The sequence below is a fragment of the Mizuhopecten yessoensis genome, unplaced genomic scaffold, assembly GCF_002113885.1.
Source record: "Mizuhopecten yessoensis strain PY_sf001 unplaced genomic scaffold, ASM211388v2 scaffold10455, whole genome shotgun sequence".
Classification (NCBI taxonomy): domain Eukaryota; kingdom Metazoa; phylum Mollusca; class Bivalvia; order Pectinida; family Pectinidae; genus Mizuhopecten; species Mizuhopecten yessoensis.
Window position 1 is genome coordinate 225,071 of NW_018408555.1, and position 20,058 is coordinate 245,128.

The 20,058-nt window shown below is 37.9% G+C and overlaps 1 protein-coding gene across 3 annotated transcripts; it reads left to right on the forward strand.

The window, feature by feature from the left end:
• The first annotated feature begins 601 nt into the window (after window positions 1-601).
• On the forward strand, window positions 602-19,671 carry LOC110460692 (NFX1-type zinc finger-containing protein 1-like). 3 transcript variants are annotated; one of them, XM_021513742.1, is made up of 7 exons: window positions 602-725; window positions 6,342-6,407; window positions 7,452-7,501; window positions 8,299-8,370; window positions 9,315-15,695; window positions 15,980-16,050; window positions 16,173-19,671. In XM_021513742.1, the coding sequence occupies exons 5-7, from the start codon at window positions 9,410-9,412 to the stop codon at window positions 17,292-17,294; spliced, it is 7,479 nt and encodes a 2,492-aa protein (XP_021369417.1). In that variant the 5' UTR covers window positions 602-725; window positions 6,342-6,407; window positions 7,452-7,501; window positions 8,299-8,370; window positions 9,315-9,409; the 3' UTR covers window positions 17,295-19,671. The 3 variants fall into 3 exon arrangements, with proteins under 3 accessions (XP_021369417.1, XP_021369419.1, XP_021369418.1); XM_021513743.1 differs by lacking the exon at window positions 602-725 and adding an exon at window positions 1,449-1,611; XM_021513744.1 differs by lacking the exon at window positions 8,299-8,370.
• Window positions 19,672-20,058: the final 387 nt, after the last annotated feature.

The window sequence follows — 20,058 nt, forward strand, 5'->3', positions numbered from 1 at the left end:
ATGCCAACCCCAGTCTCCCGGTGTCAGGTCGTCTGCCATTCCTTTCCATTCTAATATCTGATAGTACTGATAGTACACACGCAGACTGTGGAACTTTGCTGCTGCTGAAGTTGGTGGCAAAGTCTTTGCTTCTAAGGTAGACGAGATTAATGATACATTTACGAAATAAACGTTTACCTAAAAAATGCAATATCTTTCCTAGCCTATAAATAGACTTAGAAGAAACCACCCCGATTCCGCAGGGGCCCCCAAATTAGCCGTTTCTTTCCCCGAACCTGCACGGGTTTTGGTCAATAACAACGAAGACTTTATTATTTAGCACTGATTGACATGGACAATCCACTCTGCTAATGATAGTCCTAGCAGCGCCATGATACAATATCCGGCATCTTTGCTGCGAAGTGATATGGATTTAATCGTCATAAACAAATAATGTTTAATCTTGTTAATGTTTTCTTTCATACGCTATTGCCTCATTTCACGGAAAGTCCTGATTTAATTTAACGATAATAAATACTGTGAAACCACTAAACAGATAAGCACAGTATTTGTTGTAATTAAACCTGTAAACTATTGATTAAGTTAACGGTGTGCTGTGCTATACGCCGGGAATCGAAAGCGAAAGTGAACACAGGTTATTTCCGTGTATTACATAACCCTGTATGACTCAGTGGTCGTTAGGTGCACACATATCTAGTGACTACAAAGAGGAAGGAATATCCAAGGTAGGTACACTAAGGAACTAACTATATCACTGGACTATAAATCATCTCTGTACTGTCCATCAGCAAGTTAGCTGCTACTGACGAACATTCCAAACGGGTACCGATTTTACATTAAACGCATGTCTTCATTTTCATATGAATAATACCCTCCATCAATACTGGTGATTGTGGGTAGGATTTGGAAAGTATGGTGGGTGCAGCGTTTGTGTTATTTTGTAATGATGTAAATTACATTTTTTGCTATTTGTGTTTTGCTTTATGATAGAAAGAGGTTAACACATGATGGCTTAGTGGTTGCGTTGTTGGTGCCCTGTCCTATTTTATGTTGTATATTGTCTAGTTTATTTTTGTTTGCACCCTGGAAATGCACTGTGAGTCATATTGTGACTACTGCCGTTTGTTACAAATACGGTGTTTACTGTCGATCGTTACAATTCAAAGAGCATTTGGGTGTTACAGCAGATTCCTTTGATTTCCCGAAGCAATGTCCTACACTGCTACTTCAATCTCTCAGACCTTCCTGTGCTATTTAGCTATTCAGTTTTTGAGAGTTTGAACGAATTATCATCATGATATCAGAATTCTAATGCAACTAAATGATCTTGCTTTGTCATTCATTGCCAGGGCATATTGTAGTGTACTTCCAAAGGCTCGTCTTACCTATAACAAGTATTATTGAAAAAAAATGTCACGTATGTATTCACATATAATACAATGCATATGTGTGAGAGAACTAAGACAGATCTTTTGTGTTAATGTGTTTTAGATAGACTCTATTTGGTAGGTGATCTCTTCAAGTACCGTGGTATATTATATCTTAGGCACATTCAGTACACCCTGTTGAGTGACAAACAATATTTGTCTAAGTGGAATTATACACTCCCAGGTAAGTACAATTAAATATCTTGAGTGTAATGTGGACATATTGAATACTCGCTGGTACTGGAGAATATTATACGTTGAATACTGGCGTTGATAACCATTTAAAAGACTTGTTTAACGGGGTATTACAGTAAGTTCCCGTGACTATCCCACAATGAATACCAATTAATCCTGAAGACTTTGCTATATTATTTGGTTTCACATTTCCTGAGTATATAATCGAGATACAAAACAAAGTCTCAACTTATATTGGATAAACATATATCAGTAAAACTGGTTTTTTTGTTGTACTCGTTCCATATTAGGATACTTGCATATGGCTCTAAACTTGCATCTCGGTGATAATGATGATATATCATTGACATAGCAAATCATCATAATTTCATTGAACAAAGCAGTGTAAGCATGTAGTTGGAGTTGTGTGGGCTGGAGAGAACACTTTCTCTGTATCCAGAACAGGAATAAGTGCGCCAGTGTTAACATTATATAATGTGTGGAAGGATGAATACTTCGCACACATTGTAGTAAACACCTAGGGACGATGTCAATAGTTTTCAATTTTATGTGAATGACTTCCTCGTGCATTAATGCATAACATTCAGCTCTTCTACAGCAAAATAAACACAACAAATTGTTAAATAAAATTTATGGATAAATATATTTAGAACTCGAATAATATATTACTTGTTCAGGTTCCTATCACATCAGGTGAAGCATCATAACAAATATTAATGTTTTGTTATGTGCTTCAAACTAATATGAGGGAAATTAATGTTCTAACAAGTAAACCTGGTAAAATTAAAAGGTTCTGTTTTCTCTTTAGTTTTCTTCAATATGCCATTACAATGCTCCAAAAGGTAAACTCAGTTATTTATGTTCAAGGACTTGCACAGCAATTCAATATACTTACATGCTTAAAAATATCCAAACATGTAATGTATCTTAGCGATAATCATGTCTAAAAGGAAGTGTTCATTTACAACAAAACTGTAGGGGATCAGAAAACCAGTCTCCGCGACTTTTAGTACGTAGGTATGTATGGGATCCGGGCTATAGCAATTTCCGCCGTGACGTCACAATGTCACGTGACTTCCGATTGGTTGGCAAGACAAGATTCAAGATTCAAGAAGCTTTATTTAACGTCGCATATACATGTAACTTAATAACATTAGCACTGTAGTGCTATTCTTGCGACAAAACATATATAAAATTTAACATGGATTACAGTACTTAAGAATAAATATAAAAACAGGACAACAATTCAAATTAGATATGCTAAAATTATACAGTAGGTCATATGATATCACACATGAATGTCAAACAAGTGTTACAAAAGACAAGTTAAGACACTATACTTGTGTAATGTACATATATGCTAATGTAGTAAAGTGTAAAAATTTACAGGATATACACTAATATAGTGTGAATTAAAAAGAGACAATGAAGTCATAAATAGAGACAGAGCTGTAATTATCATATTGTAAAAAAGTAGTGATCTTTTAAATAATGAGCTCAAATCTAAAATAAATATCAATTATATGATAAGTATATTACTGAAGTATATTAAATGAAATAACACAAGCAGCAGTGAAATTAAATAGTTTAAGTATAAAACATGTAGGTAGATTCCAAAGGGGGACAACTCACACTATATGGTGTGTGCAGATAGCACATGAGCAGACATTTTTGTTCCAGGTGCGGAGCAGCCCACGAAACGACTTATAGTTTTCAGCTAATCAAAGTTCATTTGGTAGGCTGTTCCACACCTGGGAAGCAGAAAATCGGAAAGATCTCTCACCATATGTGGAGGTGTTCACCTTTGGAATCTTTACCAGGTTATCTTGTCTCAGGTTGTAATAGACTTCTTTCCTCTCAACAAGATTTTGTAAAATTTCATTTAAAATTTTAAAAACCTCAGAGGCCATATCTTTCATACGTTTTACATGTAAAAAATCAAGTTTGTGTTTTCTAAGAATATCAATGACTGGGGAAACATAATCATTTTCAATAAAACGAAGTGCTCGTTCCTGAACTTTTTCCATTTTTGGAGTATTTGTCAATGTACAAAAGTGCCAGGCAAGTGGACAATAGTTAAAATTTCTTTGTAAGATTGTTTCCCAGTCTTTTTAAAACAGCAAGTTGTTTAACAGCATTTCTGCAAAGGCGAGATCATATATAAGAAGAAAGTCAATATCCACACCTAAACGTGTCACACTGTCTTCACAAATAATCTCAAGGCTTTCAATATTAAAAGATTTGATAGTGTTATTCTTTTTGCCAAAACATATTGCCTGAAATTTCTCTGGATTGGCCTTCATACCATTAAAATCAAACCATTCTAAAACAACTTTGCTCTCTTTTTCTAAACAATCTTTCAAATATATATAATTGTCACAAATCTTAGAGAGCGTGTTGTCATCTGCGTAATTGTATAAAATACATTTATCTACAAAGGTAAAAATATCATTCATAAAAATACTAAAAATTAGAGGTCCTACAATAGAACCCTGGGCGACCCCGTTCTTTACATCAGTCTAAGACAATCGGGAACCGTCGGCAAGAATGTTGTTTACATAGGCCTATGTCAGATCGATCATAACCTGTTTTCGGTTTAATTACAATGGTTGTGTCCTGTTGTGTTATCAACTGCACTACAAGATTTGATAATAATAACCCAAAAAGCTTTTATCGTCTCCCAAAAAACCTGACATACGCAGACAACTTTGGATTACAGCTATTAAGCGTGAAGGTCCAGAAGGGAAGCCATGGGTGCGAATGAAAGTTTAACGAAAGTTATAAATGCCTAGTCACATGACCAATCCATGCAGTCACGTGATCGTCACGTTATAATTTTCCAAAAGACGTTGATTGCAAGCGTTCAAATATCATTGACTGCGTAATTAACAAGCTTTCTTCTGAATTTAAGATGGCAAGGTATTTTTCCCTGCCAACTCAGACGATTTGGAACAGGTAAAATAGATGTATTGCAGGAAAAAACCCAGCAGAAAAGTGTGCTATATTCTTTGTGGATTTTCAAATCGCACATGTTGGCAAATCTCATTTAACTAGAAATAACTCGTCATAAGAAGTTGAAGTTAGTCAACAAAGTTTAACTGATATAAAAGTCGTTTGACATTAGTCATTATTATGTCATCAAAACTGCTATTTAATGCCTTCTTTCTGGGAGGTAAAGTGAAAAAAAATGCCTCTCGGTGCTGGCTGTTGACCAGATGCTGTTATGCATTCAGTCACGTTTAATATAGCACATAGTCAACAACTAGCACTTAGGGTGAAATAGTTTCCGCTATACCGTATCTGTTAAAGATCTCTCTAAGCTAAGAAAGTGTCAGTTTTGTTTGTATAACGTAGCGACGTACGTATGTCTATACATACTTGTTAACACTGATAAGGTTGAATCAGATATCAGTTGAAAACGAAAGCGGAACTTCGGGGAGTTTTCTTGGGAGTAATTTACGGTTTTAATAAACAGGAGTTCATGTGGAGGCAAACACTTATATATTACTTTCACATTTTTACTTTCAGTTTCACTAAATGTAAAGCTGATATAGAACCAGGTACTAAAATCTAAGTTTAGTGTCATTTAAATGTGAACATGATGAACAATGCTAAAAGCTAACCAAACATTTACTTGATGTGGCCCATAACTTATAGGAGGTGTACATTTGTGCCAAATTGTAGGGGATCATGATAATGGCTATATCTTGAAATCCGTTTCCCTCGGAAAACCTGTCTCCACGGGTTCTGGGTAACACATGTCACATGTGAATTATCCGGGCAAGGGGATTACTATAAGTTACTAAGTTTATAATAAAACGTGCACGGTCATATGACCAATATGTGCACAGTCACGTGATCGTCACGTTATATTTTTCCAAATTATCATTTACCAAATTGTTGACTAGCTGTTTCCTGAATGTCACTGCAGGTGATTTTGAACAGTTTTCGTTGAACTACATGCATATGTATGGCAGAATACGTACAAAAGTGTCCAATATTCGTTGAAATTTTTGTCAAATATTGCGTGTAGGTGAAACTTCATCTTTATTAACAAAAAGGAGGTGAGTCAATAAAATTAAGCTTAGAAAGAAAGAGTGTTAAATGTAATTAAACTGTGTGTACTAAAAACTGTTATTAATTGATGTAGTGAAAACACGACTGCCACTCGGCAATGCTATTGGACCCTGTGTTGTGACATTGTGTCGTTCACTCGGCCTCACGCGCATTGTTACAAATGATCAACAACCAGCGTTTAATCTTAGTTTAGATTGACTATTGGAAGGCATTTAACATTTATAGAAGATTAAAAAAGAGTACCTACTTGTTTACCATAACAACAAAGCAACGTACATGTATATACATGTATATATACATGACTGTATATGTTACACTGATAAGCTTCAAACGTAATTTATTATCATTGAAATTAGATATACATTGTAAGTTTCAAACGAAATTGAAATACGTTGTATTTTCTTTGGATCAGATCATAGTTAAATGTTAACAAGTTTTTATGTGGATGTTTCTGACAGATACTGTTAGGTTAGTGCTACATTTTACAAATAATGCAATAATATTTGTGAGTATTCACACATATACCTGTTCCGAGTGAAATTACCCACACATGCATCAAGTTATTCGGAAACCCGCTACTGCAAGTACTATAAGGATGATTTTGCATTGAAAAATAGCATTTTAAATAGGGTTTTTTTGCAGGAACGAGACGAGTCAGATGCCTTATCCACTTGGCCACCGCGGCCGCTACAATAACGTTATGGATATGTAAGTGTTATTGTTTAGTTGTTCCCATTTTACCTCGTTTCACAGTTTTTCAGTGTAAACTAAATAAAAACAATGATTTTCATTCTTCTTCCTTGTTCATACCAACTCCTTAGTCGTCTTTTATGCTCAAGAACTGTTTTTCCTGTGTCGAGTAATATTTACTCTGTAACGGATGATGCTTTAATTACCACCCTTTTTTGTGTTCTAGATATTACTATGATATGGTAATAGTGTTTATTGTAAGTTTGTATTATATTCCCAGAGACGTACGAAATGTTGATAACACCATTTTACGTTCAAAACGAAAGCGAAACTAGGGGAATTTTTTCTTTGGATCAGTTCATGGTTTAACGTAAACATGTTTGCACGAGAAGGTCTCTTAGTGTCACAGTAAGTTACTGCTACATTTTTCTACCCAGAATTTGGCAGGGTTGAACTTCCCTTGACTGTTTCGGTCATGAAATGAAATATATCGTTTTGAATTTTCAGTCTTATCGTTAGTTTTGCTCTTGGTTATTGATTGTACTGAAATCTAGAAACGACATTTTTACCGTGTCTGCTAGGATATGAAACAAAATGCGCCCATAAGCTCTTTTTTCCCCCTCTAAATTTTTGAAGTGTCTCCAGTAATAGTTTATGCTTAAGCACTTGAAGTTTGTCATTGTTACATGTAATTTACATTCACTCTGTAACCGATGATCAATCACTCGTTGTGGTATAAAAGTCGAAGATTATTTAGAATCCTTACAAAGTGTATGTTTGTATCTATATGATAGCGCTATAACTTGTTAATCATAGCGTACATGTATACGTATATATAGCGACGTATGGGTCTACGTAGCGCTGATACGTGCCCAGAGCCTACGAACTGTTGATAACACCTTATGATCATTTAGGTTCAAAACGAAAGCAAAACTATGGGGATATATGTTCCTAGTGTAAAGTAAATATGTTTTACATGAGGCTTTCCAACAGTCAAGGTTAAGATACTGTTACATTTTTACTTTCTGTTCCTGTCAATATAAATCAATGTGTTATCAACAGAACCAGCTACAAAGAGGATAGTCGTGACTTGATGAAGATCAGGTGTAACGGTGAGTGAGATAAAACTTTGCCATTTAGAAAGCAGGATTTTAGGACATATATGAAAATAATTCATCAAACAATTGAAAGATAATTCATTTTGATAATTAACCTTTGAATATTAACAGGATAACAGGGCACTTAACTTACCTAATATATTGTCACTGGTATGTCAAACAAGGTTGTGACGGTGCATTAAATGATGAGGTTACACTCAGATCAGATGTCAAACCTTTTGTGTCTCACTTTCATTTTAATGTAAAGTGATGCTTTTCTTTTGGTCAGTTTAATTTAGAAAGTAACAAGCGTTTATTCTCTTTTTCCCTTACAAGCAATGTCCCTTCAGACTTAATAAAATGTTTGTAGTGAATTCACAGTAGTGTGTCTGTAAATATCTTACCGACCCCATTAAAATAGCCATAATACAGTAAAATGGACTATGCCATCCTTTGAGTTGATTAAATCGGGCACAAAGGATGGGCTAATGCAAAATGATGTAACATGATTTACGAAACTGATCTGAGGAACATGTATATATTCATAGCATAGTTATAAAATGATTTTATCATTTGAGTGACAGTATTCACACGCACTCCCTGGTTCCGAATGACTGTATCCAACGCACTCTCCGTCATTCGGATATCAATCGTCACTTAACATAAATGAACTTTCTTGTGAAAATATTATTAAGACGTTCTTCCATTGATATTGTCTTTTTCCAAATGAATTAAGACTAAATGAGGGAGGACGATTTTGGTAAGTAGAAAACAGAAATTTAGAGGTAAAGTAATGTTTGTTTGATTTGCAGAAAGTACCACAGCTATGTTTCACCGTAGTAATTATAATTAGACCATGCTCTCAGTTGAGACCCTTATAGCTGGTAAGTATTTAGATACCCACTATGTAACTTTTATCTAGACTCAAAAAAATATCACGATATTGTATTCTACATCATGGAGCTCTATTTAGATTTAGCTCGGACATTGAAGGTTATGTAATGAATATATCAATTTCATCCGCCAGTCATTCCCGTTTAGTCTGATGTTTTAACTGTAAACGAAATAACGATTTTCACCTTTCTTTCTTTATTATATGACAGGATGTGAAACTAAATGCGCTTAAAAGGTTATTTTTATTTTCATTTTTATTTTTGTAACTTCCCAAGTCAAAGTTTGTGGTCAGGCACATACACTTTGTCAAGTTATAACCGTTCTGTAACAGACCATCATTTATCACTGTGGTATTACTTCCTGATGATTTGGATACATACAGCGTTGTTGTAACATTATTGTAACAATGTATATTTTATCAGTGTTCTGTAGAGACGTATGTGTATACAAACCTGTATCAGTAACACTGCCAGGTGCCGCACGTAATATCGATAAAAGCTTATTCAAAAACGAAAGCGAAACTATTAGAAGTTTTAGTGGGCTCAGTTCAGGGTTAAAAGTAAACATGTTTTACGAGAAGTTCTCCAAAAGTCACGAATAAGACGATGCTTTATTTTAGGTTTATACATTGATTGTCACTGCAAGTTTACAATAGATTTCAGTCACTGTGCATTAACTACATGTATATCCTCCTGTCTGTAGGATAAATACTTTCAGTATTTTGCCTTAGTGCGCCAGCATAAGTTAATGACAATAATGTGATAAATAATCCTATCAAGAATTCTTGTACTGCTAATGAATCCCCTCATCCCCAAAAAAGTGAAAGAATTCGGGAATTGTTAAGGAAACTTTGAATATTGTAAATGAGAAAAGAATTACGTGTTAGTTAATAGAGCAATCAAATTAAACAATCCCGTTTTGTTTTTCTTTATAGCGCCTGCCACACTCATGGTGTCAACACATGTGCAGCAGGAGAACATTGTGATCGAGAGAACCTTTAGTATCTGATAGGTCATTTAAATAACCAGAATGGCTCTCGCGAGGTCGGATCGCACCTTTTCTGTCGGGCGCTTGAAATCGTTGTTGGATGAGAGCTGTAGCAACAAAAAAGTACTGGATACCCTTGTATCCCATGGGCGATCCCGGGCTTTAGTGTCATTTGATACATCCGACTTACCTCCTGCCGACACCATCTGTTGGCTAGCAGTCATTGCTAAGGCCGTCCAATGTGTGACGGACAAAGCAAAGGTGATAGACCTTCTCACCATGGTGCTTGGAACCAGACTCTTCACAAGGGAGATAACCAACACATTGTCAATGTTTGCAAGCAACACGAGTGAAGACGATGTCATACAATTCATTCAGAATTTAGTCGAAGTAGTTAGTCAACTTTTTCTACGCTTCCCACACTCCTTCACCGACGTTTTTGGACATATTGTGATAATGGAGAAGAGAATTGAGGAAATGATTCTAACCACAAAAGGTAAGAAAAGACAGAAAATACAGTCATTATCGGATGTGGTTTCAAGTTTAAAAGAAACTGCATTGAAAAGGATGACTGGTTACGACAGAGGTAAGGCCAAATCAGAATGTCTGCCACCGCCCGAGGATTTTCGTACTATTCCGGTATTACCAAGAACATCAGACATATTTGTGAATTATCGTGGAGTGTATCTTCGAAAGAACAAAGCTTCCGGTGGGTACGAAAACCTAGAACATTATCTAGATGTACAGTTTCGTTTGTACCGAGAAGACTGCATAAGCCCTTTAAGAGACGGTGTCAATGAATATATAACAGCTGTGAGTTCAGGAAATAACATTGGTCGACTTCAAGACGGAAAGCTGTATAAGAAAGTTGTCGCCGTATCCAAGAAACCGACCATAGAAGGAGAGCAGTATGTGATTAAGCTGGATAAAGACCAGTCCAGCCGAATCAACTGGATGTCAAGTCGAAGGCTGATCTACGGTTCGCTGGTATGTCTCTCTGTCGATAACTTTCGCAACATGCATTTTGCAGTAGTTTCAGAATCAGATCGCAAGGATCTTCAAAAAGATCGCAAATTTTCAGTTGTCTGTCCCTGCAATGACATACTACCTCTTGAGACAAAAATGACAATGGTGGAATCATCTGCATACTTCGAAGCCTACCGACACGTGCTGGCTGGACTACAGAACATAAAGGAGGGCGAACTTCCATTTGAGAAATATATAGTTAAGTGTAGGAAAGACGTTGATCCGCCATTATATGTGATGAACACATCAGCAGAATATGATTTGCAACCCATTCTTTCCGGTCAACCAATTTATAATTCAAAAGAGAAAGCCACATATTATAAGCGATTTGCCGGGGAAACAGATGGTGAAAACAAAGACTCGGGTAAGCAGCATAATGTCAAAATCCTGCAACCGATATATACATGGCCAACAGCCGAGGAACTCTGCTTAGATCAATCTCAACTTGAAGCATTTCACGCTGCTCTCACACAGGAGCTTGTCCTAATACAAGGCCCACCAGGAACAGGTAAAACACACGTCGGTCTTAAGATCGCCAAAACTCTCCTTCATAACAAGTCTACCTGGGAAACACCCGAGACGAAAAACAACAGAATACGGGATAAGAGGAAGTGTCCAATGCTGGTGGTATGTTTTACAAATCACGCTCTGGATCAGTTCATGGAAGGCATCGTGAACTTCCTTGATCCGAAGGCAAAACTTTCATGGCGAAATGACATCGTTCGCGTCGGAGGGAGAAGTGATAACGCTGCAGTAGAACAGTTTTCACTAAAGAATCGTAGACGTTCCTTTGGAAGAGGAGGAAGGGTTGATGAAAATAGATACTTCCGTTCCTTGCAGAGACTACAGCAACAAATTGCAGACACTAAATACCGACTCAGAAACTTACATTCAGTCATACTGAAGTTAACTTTCCTGAAACCCATAATGTCCGGACGAAATTGCAAAGCCTTAGACAAAGAAAACATATTTTTTGAATGGTTAGGTGCTGATGAAATGAGTTGGATGCAAAAAGCTGAAATAGCATATTACTCAGAGCTTCAGACATTGTATTCCGGACATGCGGGACTAAAAACAAGGGAAACACAAAACCAACAAGAGTTGCTGCACGTCAAGACAGATGCAGAGATATTGGAAGACGACCGAAGAATCGAGGACGATACTCTGGCTAGCCTTGAAGCTGACAAAGACATCGGTCTGGATGTCAGGATTGCAATTTCAAATATGTTGCATGACGATTCAGATGTTTGTAAAACATTACAGATGGACGATCTTTTTAAAGCGGTACTAAGACAAGAAGCGATGAAGACGTTTACCAGGCTTACATCCCACGATACAATGACTGACTGGGAGGCAGCCGGTTGTTCAAGCCTTTCGAATTTGAACAATCTTACCCTTGATAACAGATGGCGGCTATACAGATATTGGGTAAGGAAATACAAAGCATCACAAGAGGACGCACTTCTTCAGTTAGAACAGGAACTCTCACAAGTTCTAAAGGATTATCAAAAAGAAAAAAAATGTGTAGACGCAATGGTTTTGAAGACTGCAACGGTAATAGCAATGACAACAACTGGGGCAGCACGTTACCAGGACGTTCTGAAAGAAATCGGGCCAAGGATTGTTATTATCGAGGAGGCTGCCGAGGTGTTGGAGACACATATCATCACCGCCCTCAGTCCGAGGTGTGAACATCTCATTCTGATCGGTGATCACAAGCAATTGGAACCAAAACCATCTGTTTACAGATTGGAACAGAAATATAATCTGGGCCTTTCTATGTTTGAAAGATTGTTAAATAATGGCATAGAAAATCATTGCCTGCAACGACAGCACAGGATGAGGCCAGACATTTCCAGACTTGTACGTGACATATATCCTACGTTAGAAGACAGCGAGAATGTTTTCAAATATGAACATGTGATGGGCGTCGAAAAAGATGTCTTCTTTATCAACCACAACAGATCAGAGGATTATGGAGGAGACACAAGAAGCTACTCCAACAAACATGAAGCTGGCTATGTTGTTGCACTCTGCAGATACCTATTGAAGCAGGGATACGCTCCAAACCAGATTACAATCCTTGCAGCCTATTCAGGACAGATGCTCTGCATTAGAAATTTGATGCCAAGAAACGAATTTGAAGGAGTGCGGGCAGTTGCCATAGACAATTTCCAGGGAGAGGAAACTGACATAATACTCCTTTCACTAGTTAGGAGTAACAAAACAGGTAATATTGGATTCTTGAAAAAAGAAAACAGAATTTGTGTAGCACTTTCAAGAGCTAAGAAAGGATTATATGTCATTGGGGATTTTTCCATATTAGAGGCAGGATGTCATCTTTGGGCACAAGTCACAAAGAAAACGAAATTATTTGATCAGTTTGGAAATGCTCTTCCCCTTGTCTGTCAAAATCATCCACAAACCCGTACTCTAGTGACAGATGCTGAGGACTTCAACAGATCACCAGATGGAGGTTGTGATCGAAAATGTGACTTCCGACTTTGCTGTGGACACGTGTGCAGACTTTTCTGTCATCCAAAGGATAAAGAACATATCGACTACAAATGCAAAGAGACGTGCAACAAGGCTTGTTCCAATGATCATCAATGTAGGAAAAAATGTCACTTTGAAGAGGAATGTAAATGTCCTATACTGATGAAAAAAGATCTCCCGTGTGGACACAAAGCGACTATGAAATGCCATATACATCCCGAAGATCACAAATGTACAGTGAATGTAGAAAAAACACTTCCTTGTGGACATGTGTTAACATTGCAATGCAACAGCAAACCAGAAAGCATTTTGTGTAAAGAATTTGTCAACAGAACTTTAGGACGATGTGGCCACGATGCAATTATGGAGTGTTCCGTTAATCCAGACACATTCAAGTGTCGAATCTTGGTTACACACACCCTTGAAAGGTGTGTTCATGAGGTGACATTGGAATGTCATGTGGACGCAACAGCTTATCAATGTAAACGAATCGTTACACGAGAGCTACATGCCTGTGAACACACAGCAGAACTAGAATGTTGGATAAATTCAGCACACCACGAATGCACAGTCATGTTACACAAGTTTCGAGAAGATTGTGGACACAGTTTTGACGTCGTATGTAGCAAGTACTCGCCGTCTTATGAAAGTGACACCTGTTGCAGTACGATCACCTCAAAACGTTTTTCGAAATGCCAACATTCGGTGGATGTTGCTTGCCACATAGACATAAAGAACATCAAATGCAAAGCTATCGTTAAAAAACAATGGGATTGTCAACATTCAGCTGAGCTAGAGTGCTGTACCTCAGAAGAAGCAAATTGCAAACAAAAGTGTTTACAAAAGTGTACGCGTGGACACATATGCTACAGAAAGTGCCATTACCCCGAGCAGTGCACTTGCAAACGTTGGGTGGACAAAACAATACCAAATTGTTGTCACATTCAGAAAGTGGAATGTCACAAAGATCCAGGTAGTGTAGACTGCACTGAAATTGTCATTAAAGAACTGCCCCACTGTGCACATATAAAGAAGATGCCATGTCATGAAGACCCAAGTACAATTGTCTGCGTTCAGATGGTCAACAAAGCTTTAATTCCTTGTGGTCATATGAAAGAACTTGAATGTTCCTCAGATGTTTCGATGATAAAATGCATAGAGATCGTTTCTAAACGCATTGAGTTGTGTGGACACTCACAAGACATGGCGTGCTCAATGGATCCTAGCAGCTGTAAGTGTACTTCACTGGTCAACAAAGTCCTTCCTCAATGTGGACATATCAGTAAATTAGAATGTTCCGCTGACCCAGAACATCATCTGTGCGACGAAATCGTAAGCAAAAAACTTCCTTGTGACCACGAGATCAAAATGGAATGTTGCAAATCACCAAGCACATCAACTCGCTGTCAGGTTATGGTGCGAATGTCCAGACCAGCATGTAGTCATAAGGTAGATATTGAATGCTCAAAGAAAGCCAGTATTGACAAGAAGAAATGCAACAAGCTTACACAACAGCAACTAGCGTGTGGACATGACTGCTCTGTAGAATGTTGGAAGTCAGTCAATCAGCAGCCGTGTCAGCAGAAATGTTCAGCAACTCTTTCATGTGGACATAAGTGTGGAGGAAAATGTAGAAACTGTTCAGTAAACATGTTCCATGAGCCTTGTAAAAAATCCTGTAACAAAATTCTTATATGTGGGCACTCTTGTAACAGTACAAAGTGCGGTTCATGTCGATCATGTAACAGTCAGTGTAAAAACTACTGTCCACATCGACATTGCACACATGCTTGTGGAAGTGAGTGTCGTCCATGTCATGAGAAGTGTTCGCTTAAATGTCCGCATCACCAGTGTTCTCGGCTGTGTTTCGAGCAGTGCGATCGACCTCGATGTGATCGTCCCTGTCCTCTGCTTCTCGACTGTCAACATCGATGCTTGGGTTTTTGTGGTGACCCTTGCCCCGAGTCCTGCATCAAGTGCAAAACTAAACACATACAGAAGGTCTTCTGTCACACGCCGCCGTCAGAGGATACACGTTTAGTTCGATTAACTGACTGCAGACATGAATTCGAATCTAATTATTTAGACGAGATCGTGGACGGAAAAACAAACGCATTAGACATTTTTAGGTGTCCGAAATGCAAAGAAATCGTTCGATGGCATCCGCGATATGCTAATGTACTGAAAATTCAATGGGAAGCAATAGAATCTGTCAAAACTTTTCTAAACATGCATGTGAGCTTACCCAGAATATCATTTCCAAAAGAGACGGAAGATATTGCTAAAGCAGCCATGTATATAACGAGATTCCGAACCTACTTATACATACAAGAAAAACTACACAACGGAACGACTGATGTCAGGTTACTCAATCAATGGGCTATATCATATTCACAAATGTTAACAAAGTTGTTATACAGTTCACAGCAGACTATAGACTTGACTCCACAACAAGTAGGTTGTATCAATCGGAACCTGTGTAAGCTTTCAGCGGTTTGGCTTCTGCTTATCAGCAGCCACTGGGAAAACAGATCTGCTTCTTGTGAACTTAAGGTGGATACCAGGACATCTGGACGAATCTCGGATGGCAAACGGATCGAATATATAACAGAGGAACACAAGACAGTAAATGATGCTGAGAGCTTTATCAGGAAAGCGCACACGTTCACAACATCAAACCTACACAAAGTGCGGAAAATGCTTGAGCCCCTTTTGACAAATGCGTCGGAGGCAATCGTTGCTTTTGATTTCCCAGTCCTGGTAGCTGTCGGTGTGCACAGGGACGACTGGACTATTTGTGACAAAGGTAAATCAATTGCGTCAAAACTAAACATTTATCATGGCTTATGCAATAAAACCATAAACATATAATCTACTTCAAAATAGAATATCATAGCATAAACTTTAAGGTACATGATTATTATACAATGCGAAAACCCGTGTAGAAATGCAATGTCATTTTATCAAACCCACATACTGATCATATGTTCTATATATGTGTTATACTATATATAATTTCAAAAAACAAAACAGAATAAAGCATTCTGACATTTACAAATTGTGTAAGAAAATTAACCTTTTCTTTTGAAGGTCACTTCAGACCATCAAATATCTGGAGCAAGACTTGTTCGGAGTGTTCCAGTGAAAACCTTATAAAGCAGGTAAATTGTTTTCCGAATTTTTCTAGATCTGTAAATATGAAATAAGTTCTTACATTTTTCCATAATCTTATATGTAATTTCAAAACAAAACGATAGGTTATTGGTATGTGTTGTCTTTGAAGCACGGCCTGGACGTTGGAGGTGCGTGTGGAGGAGATGAATACGGAACGGGTCAAGGAGGACGACATGGTCGAGGGAGAGGTCAAAGCCGGTTCAATGAAGGAAGCAAACGAGACCGTGGTAGAGGTTCACGGGGGCGTTGCAGGGATCGAGGACTGGAACGTTCAAGTGGATTCAGAACAGACTGCAGGAAACTGGAGGACACGAGGAAAAAGAATATTCTAGAAAACAGTGGGCAAAGCAGAGAAAAAGGTGACAAAAAGACTGGGAGAGAATGTTGTGGCGAGATTGTCGAAGGGAATGGGAAAATGCGTGGCAGGGAAGTGGAACAGCACAACAAAATAAATGAAAAAGTGACTGATAGAGAAAATAAAATAGGGTGTGGTAGAGGAGAAACAGACGTGGGAAGCAGAGGAGGACTTAGCAGAGGTGGTGGTAGACAACGTGGCGGAGGGAGCAAAAGAGGGAGAGGTAAAGAGATTGGAAAAGAAAATGGTAAGAGGAGTTTAGAAAGGCATGGCAGAGGGACTGTAGAACAGCAAGACGAGAGTAGTAAAAGATTGCGTGGTGATGAGAATGTAGGGGGAAATTATAAAGGACGTGACAGAGACCGAGACAGTGGTAGCGGGGGCAAAGGAGGAAGAAGAAAAGAGTGTTGTGAAGAGAGCGAAGGAAGTCGCCATGGAAATATTAAAGGAATGAGCGGTAGGGAATTTGAAGGAGTGCCTAGTAGAGAAGTACCTGACGGAAAAAGAAGGGGTCGTGATGGTGAGCTTGGTGGCGAGCGTGGTGGCGGTTATAGTGACAATGGCGGTGGTGGAGGAAGTAAAGGAAAAGGTGTTGAAAAGAATAAAAGAGGGCGGGGTAGAGGAGAACATAGTGAGGGAGGTAGGGGAGGTCCTTATAGTGGGCATAGAGGAGGACGTGGTAGGGGAAGTAGAGGTGGGCGTGGCAGAGGCAGTAAAGTAGAGAGTGGAGCAGAAGGTGGAAAAGTAGATGAAGATGGGAGTTGTGTATGGAATGAAGTTGAGCGTGGTGGAGGTCGTGGAAGGGGGCGTGGCAGGGGAAGTAGAGGTGGGCGTGGCGGAGGAAATAGAGGAGGGCGTAGTGGAGGGAATGGTTGAGTAAGATGTGTGAAAAAAGTACATACTAGTTTTGCATGGGAAATGGTCTTCAGATAAATATATTGACCAGAATGTATCTAACCGAAAATCATTCGTGCTTTCATTAACAATATAATGTAGCATGTGTTGAGCGAACTGATGATCACAATAACATAAAGTTGTGTTTCATATCTTAACAACCATTACACAAGGTCATACATGGCCACAGTGAAGGTCATACAGTGCCACAGTGAAAATGACGAACATCGATGTCCAGACCTGGTCCTTATTAAGGATAAAGTGAAGTTTAGTAGAAGTTGACTTTGTAAACCCTGTGTGTTTCCATGTCCAGTTTGGATTAATACACATAATTTAACTGTATCCACCAAAACTTATAAATGTTTGACAGTACAGTAATGTTTACATATACAACACACGCGTCATTGCCAGTATAGAATAGGTGTGTTGGCGTAGTTAACGCTGATTGTTTGTCTGAAATGAGTTAATTAAGTTTACAATAAATTGTTTTTGAGTAAAGTTTGAGCTGATGTAATCCATCGCAAATGTTTCCCAGTAAACTAAGAACTAAGAGTATTTATGTACTAGTGTTCAGTATGTTTCATCAACGGTAACAATTTAGATTTTTGCAGTATTTAGCGTTAGCCTATGTAGTTAAACTTAACCCTGCTTTTTTAATGTAATATATCAAATGACTCCCATGCCCATGCGTGTCTACCATGAGTTTCAGTTTACCTAGCTAATACAGGTAAGTCCCTACAGAGTGCGAGATGACCTAGCTAACAATAAGTGTTTTCAGGTAAATTGAAATTTGAGCAGATTATAACTGGATGGGACTAATTAAGTATGAAATTTATTGACCCAGCATAGTATATAGTACATGTACATATTTACCTAATTTACCCCATGTTTTACCAATAATAGTTATATTATCGTTAACCTTGTTAATGTGTTTTCTAGAGAAAACGTTTTTGATGACCTAGTTATAACTAGTGTGGTATATATATCAGCTGACGTGGTAACACCTTGTGGTTCCCAGCATAGTGTTGCCTTATCTAATTACCCACAAGTGTCTCTGAGTATAGTACGGGATGACATACATGTACGTAGGTAGTTTTAAGAATGGGTTGACCTGGTTTGTTCGGAGTGTTTCTGAATCTGATCGACTCCAGGTGTGTTCCGGTATAATACGAGTGGATGATATTAATGCCAAACGTTTTCCAATATAGCATGAGGCGACCTCTTTTAAAGGTCGAGTGTATCATAGTAAATGTTGTGCTAACCTACATGTAGTTATACTAACTCCAAATGTTTCAAAGTAATGGGATAGCCATTTTCAGTATGCTTTAAATTGATCTATAACTAATGTTGACCTAGTTTACCCAAACGGTTTCTAATTATAGTAAGTATTGACCTCATTAATCCCGACTACTTCCCATTAGAGATTGTGTGGGTTTAAATGTAGTGACGAGTAATACAGAGAATTTCCCTGTATTATTTGTGTTATACTTTCCTGTATGGTTGGTATCATGTCGTTTGGAATGATACTGAGTATTTCCCTGTATATAGTTTGTGTTATACTTCTTTGTATGATTGGTGTCATGAAGTGACGAGTGATACCGACTATTTCCCTATATACATTTATTTTGTGCTATAGTTCCTTGTCTAGTTTGTGTTATACTTTCCTGTTTATATTTTGTGTTATATTTTCTTGTATGGTTGGTATAGTGTAGTTATGAATGATACTGAGTTTTCCCTTGTATATAGTTTGTGTTATATTTTCCTGTATGATTGGTATAATGCAGTTACAAAGGATACCAATATTGTCCTGATTATACTGTGTTCTATTCAACAGTGTGGTTGGTATCATGTAGCTACAGATGATACTGAGTATTTCCCTGTATAGTTTGTGTTATATTTTCCTGTATGGTTTGTTTTATAATTTTGTGTATTCTTGAATATGTATCATGTCGTTAAGAGTAATACCGAGTATTTTCCTGTTGATAGCTTGTGTCGTATTATTCCGTACGGTTGGTATCACGTAGTGACGATTATACTGAGTATTTCCCTGTATGTTAGTATCACGTAGTGACGTGTATACTGAGGATTTCCCTGTATGTTGGTATCACGTAGTGACGATTATAATGAGTATTTCCCTGTATGTTTGTATCACGTAGTGACGATTATACTGAGTATTTCCCTGTATGTTTGTATCACGTAGTGACGATTATACTGAGTATTTCCCTGTATGTTTGTATCACGTAGTGACGATTATACTGAGTATTTCCCTGTATGTTGGTATCACGTAGTGACGTGTATACTGAGTATTTCCCTGTATGTTGGTATCGCGTAGTGACGATTATAATGAATATTTCCCTGTATATATTGTGTTATATTTTCCTGTATGTTGGTATCACGTAGTGACTATTATACTGAGTATTTCCCTGGATGTTAGTATCACGTAGTGACTATTATACTGAGTATTTCTCTGTATGTTGGTATCGCGTAGTGACGATTATCCTGAGTATTTCCCTGTGTGTTTGTATCTCGTAGTGACGATTATAATGAATATTTCCCTGTATGTTGGTAACACGTAGTGACAATTATAATGAGTAGTTCCCTGTATGTTTGTATCTCGTAGTGACGATTATTCTGAGTATTTCCCTGTGTGTTTGTATCTCGTAGTGACGATTATAATGAGAATTTCCCTGTATGTTGGTATCACGCAGTGACGATTATACTGAGAATTTCCCTGTATGTTGGTAAC

Excerpts from the sequence above, each read along its gene's own strand:
- LOC110460692 (XM_021513742.1), top strand. The coding sequence starts at position 9,410 with ATGGCTCTCGCGAGGTCGGATCGCACCTTTTCTGTCGGGCGCTTGAAA. Across the intron at positions 15,696-15,979 it reads CTGGACTATTTGTGACAAAG|GTCACTTCAGACCATCAAAT; the intron begins GTAAATCAATTG and ends TTTCTTTTGAAG. Across the intron at positions 16,051-16,172 it reads GTGAAAACCTTATAAAGCAG|CACGGCCTGGACGTTGGAGG; the intron begins GTAAATTGTTTT and ends TTGTCTTTGAAG.